Source organism: Balaenoptera acutorostrata, chromosome 10 (genome assembly GCF_949987535.1).
Source record: "Balaenoptera acutorostrata chromosome 10, mBalAcu1.1, whole genome shotgun sequence".
In the NCBI taxonomy this organism is placed as follows: Eukaryota; Metazoa; Chordata; class Mammalia; order Artiodactyla; family Balaenopteridae; genus Balaenoptera; species Balaenoptera acutorostrata.
The window spans coordinates 95,361,165-95,373,411 of NC_080073.1; the positions used below are offsets into that span (position 1 = coordinate 95,361,165).

Consider the following 12,247-nt stretch of genomic DNA (forward strand, 5'->3'; position numbering starts at 1 on the left):
TTCTACCCATATGACCTTTTGCAAATGACCTATCTTTGCCTTTCTTATCTGTAAAATAGAGATAATGATATATACTTTCCTGCAGGGTTATGGAAGATAAGGGAGAGTTTTGTTTAAAGGACCAAATAAAAGCTGGTCCATTTAGCTAACAGAATCGTTGGTGATTCTCAGTTCTAGTTAACTTGCCTTTCTAAATACAAATAGTGGAAGTACTGACTATGAAACATTGCTTAATTCTGTTTATCAATATAAACTGTAATCTTTCCGAAACTCTTTTTCCCAGTTTTGTTGAGATGTAATTTATATGCAGCACTGTATAAGTTTAAGGTGTACGACATCATGACTTGACTTACATACATTGTAAATTGAGTACCACAAAAAGTTTAGTCAACATCCATCATCTCATTTAGATACAAAAAACGGATGGGGGGGATTTCCTTATGATGAGAACTCTTAGGATCTACTCTCCTAACAACTTTCATTTATACCACACAGCAGTGTTAACTGTCATCGTCATGTTGTACATTACATCCCTAGTACTTTTTATCTTCTAACTGGAAGTTTGTGCCTTTTGACCACTTTCATCCAGTTCACCTTCATCCCTTATCAGATTTATGATGGGCAGATATTTTTTCCCATTCCATAGGTTGTCTTTTCATTTTGCTTGTCATTTCTTTTTCTGTGCAGAAGCTTTTTAGTTTGATGTCGTCCCACTTGTTTATTTGTTGTTTTGTTGCTTGTGCTTTAGGTGTATCATATCCAAAAAATCATTGCCAAGACCCATAATAAGGAGCTTTTTTTCACTGTTTTCTTCTAGTAGTTTTATTGTTTTGGGTCTTATATTTAAGTCTTTAATCCATTTTGAGCTCATTTTTGTGAGTGGTGTAAGATAGGGGTCTTTACACCTGAATATTCAATTTTCCAAGCACCATTTCTCGAAGAGACTGTTTTTTCTCCATTGAGTGAGTATTCTTGGCTCCCTTGTCAAATATTAGTTGACTGTATATGCATGGTCTTCCTGAAATTCTTAACCTATTTTATTCAGCATATAAAAGGATGAACTATCTTCTTCAAAGAAACCTTTTGGAATCAATTTGTTTAGTTAATACACACACACACAACACACACTCATATATGGCTGATTAACAATCAGTTGTAGTGTAAATAATTTGAGTTGACAACATTGAGAATGAAGTAGTTTTATTTAGTCAAATGTAGATCAAAAAATATCTTTCCAATAATAAATTATGTAGAATATTTACTATTCAGAGATGTCTTATTTACATTTTAAGCTTCTTTTTACTTTTATTCAATCTAGAGGTTATCAAAACTGGGAATATTATGAAGGCTAATGTCAATAAATGGAAAAAATGAATAAATATATGCATTGGCATATTATTTAGAAATAATGGAGGTAAATACTGGAAGAAATCTCTAGAAGAGTTGAATGCAGCTGCTTGCGAAAAGCAGGACAGAAAGGTGGGGAGAACTGAGCCGAGGAACTAATCTGCTTCATCATAAATCCTTGTGGGTACTATTTGACTTAAGGAATGTACATGTACTATTTCGATAAACATAAAAATTGAATTTAGAAATTTTTTATTAGCTACAACATTCCCTGAAGTGTTTTACAGGAACAGTGGACTGAGAAGATAGCCACTGGCATTCCATGATCCAATAAGTTCCAGAAACACTCTACCCTGTATTTGCCTCATGGAACTTTGTAGTACATGTCAGTTTATTAAGGGTTCTGAATTCCTATAGTAGAGAAATTTGACTCAGCATTTCACAACTTACTTGCTTACAGAACCAATTCATCTCTAATACATATTAAAATTCTGTGACTTGATATCCTATATTACACCATTTGAAAAACTTTAAAAGGCCCCCAAATTAAACATTTTATTATGTGGTCCACAAGGGAAGAGTTTCTTAAAAATAAGCCTCTTTCCTCTTTAACAAGGGGCCCTACAAACTAAACTAATGATTTTTCTTTTCTTGCTCTGAAGAAGATAATGTGTAATACAAAGGTTGGATGTGTGTGTGTGTGTGTGTGTGTGTATGTATGTATGTATGTATGTATTACAGTGTCCACCCACTCTGTAGCTTTCCAGAAAATCTGAGTCAGACAACTAGATGGGGATGGAGAGAGTGGGGGAATGAAGGATAATTTCTCACACACCTCCAGTGCTAATCGTGTCTACGATAGGCTCCGATGCACTTTCTCATTCTGCTCCCATCAGAGCCTGGGGAGTGGGCAGGCAGCGATTGTTGGAGCTGGGGAGGAGATTGAGTTACATGAAATTATGTTACTGCTTAGGGGCCAGCATCAAGGCCAGGGTCTTCTTTTTTTTGACTGTTGCATTGGAATAAGTGGAATCCGTCCCAGATGTTGATATCAGTACATCTGTAGTTGAGAACGGATATACGATATTTTGTCATATATTTGATAGGCATTCCTGGCACAGAATAAGTTCCTGCCTCCTGTGAAAGGAGGGATGTGACCCATCCCAACAGTAATGTGGCTTACTATGGCAGATTCTCAGTGTGGGCAGAGGGAAACATAGAGCTTTAGAACACTCCTAGGGGTGTATCTACCCTTGAAAAACATTTGAATAGATGGTTTAACCTAGGTGTTTCTGCATTGAAAAAGGACATCCTACTTTAAGCTGGTTATCTAATGAAAGTGACATATAAGCAACTGTATAATTGTAGGGGGAAGATACCCATAAATAGCTTTTCTAATAACTCTTCTGCGTATAAAGTGATATTGCTATTACTGATAGCTTTTATGGACAGGAATAGACACCGCCTTGATCAATAGTAAAACATGGTATAGTGGATGAAATATGGCTGTAGGCAGAGACAAGTACTGGTACCAGTAGTTAGGTTGTCATATGGTTCAGAAGATGAGTTAGCCATACAAGTGTAACTCCTAGATGCCTTGCATAGGTTTTCATAACCAATAGGAAATACATTTTTCATCAAGTAAGAAGCGTTAATATTGAATATATGAGCCAAAATAAAGAACCTAAGACCATTTACATTGTCTAGCTAGCAGTTAGAGAAATGGACTTTTGAGATTCGGGAGTCAGCTAGCATTTGTAGTCATGGGTGTGGGGAGAAATAGATGATAAATGTGTACATGATTTTATTTATTTTTAACTTACTTATTTGTTTGGTTGTTTGGCTGTGCTGGGTCTTAGTTGCGGCACGTGGGATCTAGTTCCCTGACCAGGGATCGAACCTGGGCCCCCCCTGCATTGGGAGTGCAGAGTCCTAGCCGCTGGACCGCCAGGGAAGTCCCTGTACATGATTTTAAAAAAGGATAATTTCAGACAATTATACTGAAGAAAATAAAACAGAATAACGTTATAGAGGTGGGGAGGGTTGCTTCGCTGGGGTGAGCAGGGAAGGCCCTTCCTGGAGGACACATGAGAGCTGAGACCTGAGTAAGGAGGCAGTCACACGGGGACGGAGGATGACAGCCTTCCAAGCAGGGGAGCAACTGATACGTTTAGAAGAATGAAGAAGTAGAGCTAAAAAGAAATTCAGCCTTCTAAATTTGTAATCTTTTCAGTACCACCATAATATTCCTTAGAATGACTATTGAGATTCTTTCATAATAATTTAGTTAAAGTCATATGTGAGTGATTTAATTAAAATATTTCTTACTTCCAGACTTTAGGATCCTTTGTTTTCCCCTTCAGTATGCAGCATACCATCAGAATTTCTCTGAAAATAGCTACGTCTTGAAGAACAGTGTGATTTTAGTATTTCAGCTTAATTATAAATGACTCATAATTTTAACACAGTCTTCCATTGGACTTGAAATCTGCTTTGGGGCATACTAAACTCTAGAAGCATTTTTCACTGATTCATTTAGACTTTGAAACTTAATTGTCATCTCTTAGAAACTCCTGTGAGTGGGGGGGCACTGCTTCTGTTGATAAGGTTCAGTGCCCAGGCATATTTTGAGAAAGTCATTATTCCTTTTGCTTTATGTATTACAGCTAATGCTAAGGAACTATGCTCTTCTTTGTGTTTGTGTTTTATTTTTATGTTAATGTGGACTGTAGACTAAGTTTAGAAAATCTTTAAAGCAAAGCATAACAGATTTATTTGAGATGTTATCTTTAGTAGTATTTGACCAGCTTATGTTCTAGAGAATAACCCACCAAACTCCTGAGCTTCAAGAACTGACTGTCCACTAGACAGGCTGTGGGCCACGGGTCTGACCTGTTCTTCCATTTCAGAGTGTTGAGGATGGTGTGCCTGGGAGACTTGCCACAGGCCTGGCTTTGCTGAGAATAGAACAGAAGAAACCAGTGGCATTCTCCAAGGTGAACAACAGAGAAGAAGGTCCAACAGAGATAGGCAGAAAGGCAATGACTAGCTCCCGAGGTTCTGCATGGAGATCCATTTGGATGCTGAATGGAAAGTAGATCAGGAGAGCTTTCCTTCAGGCAGTGCTTTTACAGAAAGGATCCTCCCAAGCTGGAATAACAGGGACCAGACTTACTCTCCCACCTGATGCAGCCAAAAAACAGACAAAATAAATGAAATAACACTTTGGAAGACATTGGGCAAAGAAGAGAAGTGATCCTTGATCGATAGGAAACAGGTGAGACAAGCCCTGTGGTTTCCCCAGCGTTCTGCCTTGAGAGTTTCCAGGCTAAGTGCAGGGAGGGGGCCCAGGTCGAGCCTGGCAGACTCTCTGAACTGAAGAACAGCTGAGCGCCTGGGAACCCAAGGCAGCCAGAGTTCACAGGACACAGTGCCAGGGAGAGAGGATACCGAAAATCTGCAGAAAGCTCCCCTGAATATTCAGCAGAGGACCGATAATTCATGTGAGGAAACCACCTGAGGCAGGAGGAAAATATCATCCAAAAGGGTCAGTTAGCAGTGCCCGGTGCTCACATCCTCACACTGTGCCTGAGCCCAGCAGCCAGACTGAAGAAGCTTAGAATTCCTGGGGCACCAGGTAGAGCACTCAGGAGCGTATCCTTCAGCAGGGGTACAGTTAGCCCTTGACTGAGCCCTGTTCCAGACCTGCTTAACTAATCATAAAAGCAAGCATCAAAAAGATCAAGCTGTTTCCAAGTAAATTAACTATATCCCAGAACAAAGCTGCGGAGTATTTGTAGAAATACAAAACTATCTAATAGCCAACAAGGTAGATCATTCTAACAGGTTGCTTGTGAATGGACAAGATGCATGGCACACTGAAGTTAAAATATTGTTCCAGAGAAAGATCGTATACAGGTTGTGTCATATTACGACGTTCATAGAGACCAAATCCATGATGCACTTTAAATATTTAACCTGTATTTTTCTTCTTAGGTCTTTAGGTAACTAAGCCCGTTGACAAATCAGTCCTTATTTACCTGACCTCTTGAAACTGTCGTTTTTTTACTTCTATAACACTCATATCCTAAATTTTCTTCTCTACTGTAGGTTAGTGTCTAGTTGCCATTGTAGATGCTTTAGTTCTGTTATTCTCTTGGGTTCTGTTCTTGGTTGTTGCCACCTCCCATTCTATGTATTAAAAATATCTTGTTCTATAACACATGTCCCTCCACAGTACCTGTGTAAGGAACAAATGACAGCAGGGACTTCTAAGATACAGTTTTGTGCAAATTACCTCAAGCAAGTAGGCCCGCTCTCCCCCAGCCCCACCTTCATCCACTTTCTACCCTCTTAACCACAAACTCACCAGGTGCATAAGGGTACACATTTTCACGACTGTAGAATGCTAAGAAACAAAAGATTGGGTAATAGTGAATAGTAGCCGGTCTTTTGTGAAAGAGGTCTTGTAAGATCTTTCCTATGAACTTTCCTATCCATCAGCCATAACAAAGGGACGCTCTTCTACTGTGTTCAATACAAAAAGTATTGCTGATCATACTTTAAAAACAATTTCCCCTAAACATTTTCAAATATGAAGAAAAATGTGAGAGTTGATTTTGCACTTCACATTTTGAATGTGGTATTTTGCCATAGAGGATCATTGTGTTAGGTTTTTATCATGGATTTGTCCTGGGGAAGCAATTTAGTGTTTAGAGAAAGTGTGCTTCCATCTGTGAGATGATTGTATTTATGGAGACATTTATCCAGTGGATCCAATCTATTAAGTTTGCATCTGTGAGTCTGATTTAGTTGATTTCTATACATATACAGATTTAATATACTTCTTGCAACACTCCATAGATTTATTTATTAATGTGATGGGTTTTTTTTTTTTTTCCTGCCCTCATAACTCAACCCCTGTAGAGAAAATGATTAAATAGCAGTTTCGCCCTTTGGAAATATTAGATTTTTGAGTCTGGTGTTATTTGGTGAATGTTTTAGTTTCAGGGTTTGTTATGCTAAATTTTGTGATGGCCTTTGCTGAATTGAGTAAAATTTAAAATATGGTAAAATCTAAAGGAAGGCATTTCAATTCTTTCTACTTATTTGATCTTCTGAAAATATTATTAAACTTTGAAAAAGAAGAGACTCAGATTTTTGAAATTGCAAGAGGCAAACACATTGTTATCAGATGAGAGACTATGTGGTCAAACTTTTTTATAAAGAATAAAATCCTCCCTAGTCATAGCAAAGGCTTCTTTGAAGAAGCAGCTATTCTTAGTCATTCTGCAGCCACAGTACTTGATAATCACGACTTGCTGAGTGTCTGTTGTGTCTGACTCTGTGCACATGTGTGATCAGGGCGGATGAGACATGATCTCTGCACTTCAGGATCTCTGCAGTGTAATTGTAGAGATGATACCTGCATGGAGATCACTGCATTACAAGGCTGCACCAGGTGTTATAAAACTAATGGACCTGAGTGCTATAGGAGCTGAGGTAAGGGGAGATTGCCATTTGAGTGTGAAGGATATCATCATGGAAAAGGTGAACTTGGATAAGAGTTTGGAGAGTAGCCAGAACTTAGAACTCCTGGTCACCTATGCTTTTTCATTTGGTTAGCTGCGAGTATGATGTAATAATGGTCAAGAGTGAAGCATCTGCCATGTTTTCAATCAGTGTTACCTGTCATCATCAGTTATACTTTCCCTCAAAACTCAGTTCAATCCTGGCTCCTCCAGGAAGCCTTTCCCAGCAACCCACAGTGTGCGAGTTGCTCCCTCCTCTGTATTCCTAGAAAATCCTCAGCATGGCTGGCATTATCAGAGCACTAATCTATGACATCAGTTTCTAACTGTTGCTTTACTTCTGTCTCTTCTCCCTAAAGTTCCTTGAGGTTATGGAATGTGTATAACCCAGCCTGAGCATTATTCCTACTGCTATTCCTGACATTATTCCTAGTGTCTAAGGCTCAGTACATTTTTTGTTGAATGAATGATCAAAGATTACATTCAGTATGAGAAAATGAATATTTACCCAAGGCACGATATTTATCATCATGACAGTTGTGACGATGGGGAGAAATGGATGGATTCAGGATATGTTTTGAGACAGAATTAATAGGATATATTGATGGATTAGATGTGGCGAAGGAGGGAGATGGATAAACCAAAGCTTGAGGAACTTGGTAATGGCATGAGTTGAGATGAGGGAGACTGAAGGAAGAACAGGCTCTTTTTTTTTTTTTAATTTATTTATTTTATTTATTTTTGGCTGCAATTGGATCTTTGTTGCTGCACGTGGGCTTTCTCTAGTTGAGGCGAGCGAGGGCTACTCTTCATTGCAGTGTGCAGGCTTCTCATTGTGGTGGCTTCTCTTGTTGCGGTGCATGGGCTCTAGGCGCGCGGGCTTCAGTAGTTGTGGCACGCGGGCTAAGTAGTTGTGGCTCACGGGCTGTAGAGCACAGTAGAGCACAGTAGTTGTGGCGCATGGGCTTAGTTGCTCTGCGGCATGTGGGATCTTCCCAGGCCAGGGCTCGAACCTGTGTCCCCTGCATTGGCAGATGGATTCTTAACCACTGTGCCACCAGGGAAGCCCTAACAGGCTCTCTTGCAGGTATTGTTGGGAAGCCTGCTCCACTTTGAGCAGAGCTCTCAAATAGGCAGTTGCATTTGCGTCTGGAGCTCAAAGAAGAGATCAAGACAGGAAGTATAAATCAGGAAGTCAGTATGTGGATGGTATTTAAGGCTGCATAGCTGAATGAATTGCCTTGTGAGAGAATGTAAGTTACGCAGAGGGCCCAGGACCAGGCTGGCGGAGCTCCAGCATCTAGTGGTCGTCTGGAAAGGGTAGAGAAGTAGCAGAAGGAGCTGAGGGAGAAGGAGAAAAACTAGAGAAAACTTTCTCAATCAAATTCTGCTGAGGGATTCGGATGAAAACTGAGAGTGAGCATTGCCTTCGGCAGCTTGGTGATTGCTGGTGACCCTCACTGTGCAGTGGTGGGGTCTGGAAGCCAAGCTGGAGTAGGTTCAGGACTGAACAGGCAGTGGGGGAGCTGAATCCCTGAGCGGGTTACAGGGGAGGGGAGTCATGTCTTTCAGCATCGCCAGCCTTAGGTTTCCTACCTTCCAGATTATTTCATTAAGTTCCAAACTGAACTCATGCACTGCCCTCCAAAATCTGCTCCTCTTCCTAAGTTTTCTGTTAACGAATTCCCTTTCCTTCCAGTGATCCAGACTAGAACTCTCAGGGTTATGTACTTGTGCCCATGTCATCAGTTGCCATGGTCTGTTGAGTCTTCTCCGTGGCGTTTTTCAAATTGGACTCCCTCTCTTCATTGCCATTGCCACTTATGTTGCCCTTTCCAGTCACTAATTAGCTCTTCTTCAAACTCTTCTAATAGTTTCCTGAGTGCTCCCTGCTTTACTCTCCCCCTTGTTAGTACATCTATGCATCACAGCTAGAATGTTCTTCCCAAAGCACAGATTTGCTCAAGTTATTCTCCTGCTAAAAATAAAACCAAATCCTTTTAGCCTGGCACTCAGAATCCTCTACCTCTTTAACCTCATCTCCCACTACTTTCTCTTCATTCAGCCTGCTGTTCTGAATTATTTGTTCTTTCCTAAAGATAACGCGCAATGTTCAGCCTCCAGGGCTTCACTTTCACCGTTACCTCTGCTTGATGTGCCTTTCCCTCCCTTCTCTTATATCTTCTGTATTTCCAGATGCTGTTACCTCTGACATTGTGGAGTTTGCCCTAAAAATTACAACACTTCAAGGCTTCCGGTGCTACTGATTTCCTTTATCAGTTCTTTAAAAGTTCCGTAGTACTGATTTTTACCTTAAACCACCGTTATCTGTACCACCACTACCTCAGCCAGTCTTCTTTTTTAGGAATTGGGTACAGGAGTGGCTTACTTTCTGAAAGGAGGTTTCATGAACTGCCGTGAGTCATGACAGTCTGTAAACAGAGGCGTCTAGGGAGAGCACCCTGCCGGCCTTTCCTCTTTTCTCATAGCAGATTCCCATTGCTTTGATGAGGCAGCCAGAAGGTTGGAAGGTGGGCATGGTAACTCCACATGAAAGCTTCCCTCAATTGGGCAATGACTCATTGATAAAGTAGACACTGGATTCTTCGCTTTATGGTTTTTAGTATTCAGGGCGAGAGTAAGGGAAAAACAATGTCTGAAATCATTACTCCAAGTTTCACCTTTTTAAAACAGGAGGTGCTTTTTTGAAATTTTGTTTACTGCTGCATGTTCTAAAAGAAGGAAGGCAGACACTATCTAAAGACTGTTATCAGAGAGAAAAGAATTACTTCTTAAAATATTGAAGTGGGGCTTCCCTGGTGGCACAAGTGGTTGAGAGTCTGCCTGCCAATGCAGGGGACACGGGTTCGAGCCCTGGTCTGGGAAGATCCCACATGCCGCGGAGCGGCTGGGCCCGTGAGCCACAATTACTGAGCCTGCGCGTCTGGAGCCTGTGCTCCGCAACAAGAGAGGCCGCGATAGTGAGAGGCCCGCGCACCGTGATGAAGAGTGGCCCCCGCTTGCCGCAACTAGGGAAAGCCCTCGCACAGAAACGAAGACCCAACACAGCCATTAATAAAATAAATAAAATAAACACAGAATAATCATTAAAAAAAAAAAAAAGAAAGAAACAGATATTTAAAAAAAAAAAAAAAAAATTGAAGTGAGTGTTTCGTCATCTTGTCCACCCCTTGGTGGCCTTAGGGGATTGCTCACACGAGGGCATCAGTAAGAAGTAGATTGAAGGTATCTCTTCAGGATATTCTCTTACGATAGATGTTGCCTTTCCGCTAGACCTATTTTGGCTTTCATCCCATTATTGGAGTATAAAGTAGGTTTTAGGCATGTTTACTTTGTACCTAGTCTTTTAAGAATGAAGCTGGGCTATTGGCTCAAGGGAAACAATTGCACTTTTTTTTTTTTTAATGATAGGATTGAAAATAACATTCTTTTTTCTTAGTTAATGAACTCTGGTGCTGGGGCAATATTATCATGAGTTGGTATTTTTAGAAAAAAAAGAGGGGTGAGATGACCATCTGATTTAAGAACCTTCCCTTGGCTGTTACAAGAATATTGGCTTTTCAGTGGCAGCTTGCCGGTTCCACCAGCCAGCTGTTCATTGTAGTCAATTGTTTTGGAACATGAGAGGTATTGTAATTAGCAATGTGGAATACTGATTTGAGAATCAAAAATAGCTCTAGATTTTTAGTAAAACGTACATGCAAATAAAAGATGAACGTCTCATATTTTGAGTGGGATAACAAACCTTTACTAAATGAATTTGCCTCCTCAAAATTATTAGTACTGATAATGAGAAAAATATAATTACAGAATTATGAAGGAAAACCTGAAAAAAACTTGCTTTTGACTTCTTTGTCAAAAATGTTTTGTATTATGGGGACTTCCCTGGTGGCACAGTGGTTTAGAATCCGCCTGCCAATGCAGGGGATACAGGTTTGAGCCCTTGTCCGGGAAGATTCCCACATGCCGTGGAGCAACTAAGCCCATGCGCCACAACTACTGAGCCTGCGCTCTAGAGCCCGCGAACCACAACTACTGAGCCCGTGTGCCACAACTACTGAAGCCCGCGTGCTTAGAGCCCATGCTGTGTAACAAGAGAAGCCACTGCAGTGAGAAGCCTGCACACCACAACGAAGAGTAGCCCCCGTTTGCCACAGCTAGAGAAAGCTCATGCACAGCAACGAAGACCCAACACAGCCATAAATAAATGAATGAATGAATGAATAAATAGATTTATTTTTAAAAAAATGTTTTGTTATATGATCATCTATTTTCCCTGGCTTTACACTTCCCCAGGAAACTTTGTGTTTCAGCATCGCTAATTGACGCTGCCAAAATTACAAACCAGAGGATTTTCTGGAGCCTTGGCCCTTTTGTGTCAGGATGATCTATGGACTTCAATCCTTTGATATATGCTCTCCCCTTTCGTTTAAAAGGGGAAAACACTGATCCTATTCCGGATGATTTTTAATTAAAGATTTTAAAAATCTGTTGTTTAATATTTATCAGTGGAGGGAAAATTGTTAAGTGCTTTTATAAACTGATTCTTATATATACTAGATGGTTCCTAGCTGGCATTAAAATGCTCTATGTCGTCTTATAAGTGTTTCAGTGTTTTAACAGTTTAAATTTTGGTAGAACTTTTTTGAGCCATTAATAGGGTAATAGCAGAAAAACTGAAAATAGTAGCTTTAGGCTAATTGTACTGATAATTTTACTGAAGTATAATTGACATGTGAGCATCTAGAAATACCACTCTGGGCATTTGAAGTACTTAAAATTTTATAATCTAAGAGCAGTTTCCATGGGGAATAGATTAATAAATTTATATCTTTTTTTTCCTACAGGAAGGAACTTGAAACCTTCAAAGGTAATTTTGTGTTTAATTCTTCACTTTAAAGTAGATGAGAGTTAATTGATGTCAGATGTTCTCTTGATGATGATGAAAGAATGCATTCCTTTTTCTTTAAATCAGACAATTTACATCAGAAAATAAAAGTTTGCTTAATACTGTTTTTGTAAATTTTATTTAATCACAAGTGGTTTTGATATTCTTTTTTAGCTGTAACACATGTACCAAGTGAGAGTTTCTGCTAATGACATTATAAGTAATATGTTAGGAGACACAGCGCTAACTTTGAGGTTGTTGAGAATCATAGTGTTTTGGGTTTTTGTTTTTGTTTTTTTTTATAAATTTATTTATTTATTTTTGGCTGTGTTGGGTCTTTGTTGCTGCGCGCGGGCTTTCTCTAGGTGCAGCGAGGGGGGCTACTCTTCGTTGCGGTGTGCGGGCTTCTCATTGCAGTGGCTTCTCTTGTTGTGGAGCACGGGCTCTAGGCACGTGGGCT

At 40.0% G+C, this 12,247-nt stretch overlaps 1 protein-coding gene across 1 annotated transcript in view; it reads left to right on the forward strand.

Moving 5' to 3' along the window:
- Positions 1 to 12,247, forward strand: part of DTNBP1 (dystrobrevin binding protein 1) — a 121,872-nt gene that overhangs the window by 43,708 nt on the left and 65,917 nt on the right. The window contains exon 7 of the mRNA XM_057555284.1: positions 11,747 to 11,769. Coding sequence (XP_057411267.1) covers positions 11,747 to 11,769 — 23 coding nt within the window. The remainder of the gene's footprint in view (positions 1 to 11,746; positions 11,770 to 12,247) is intronic.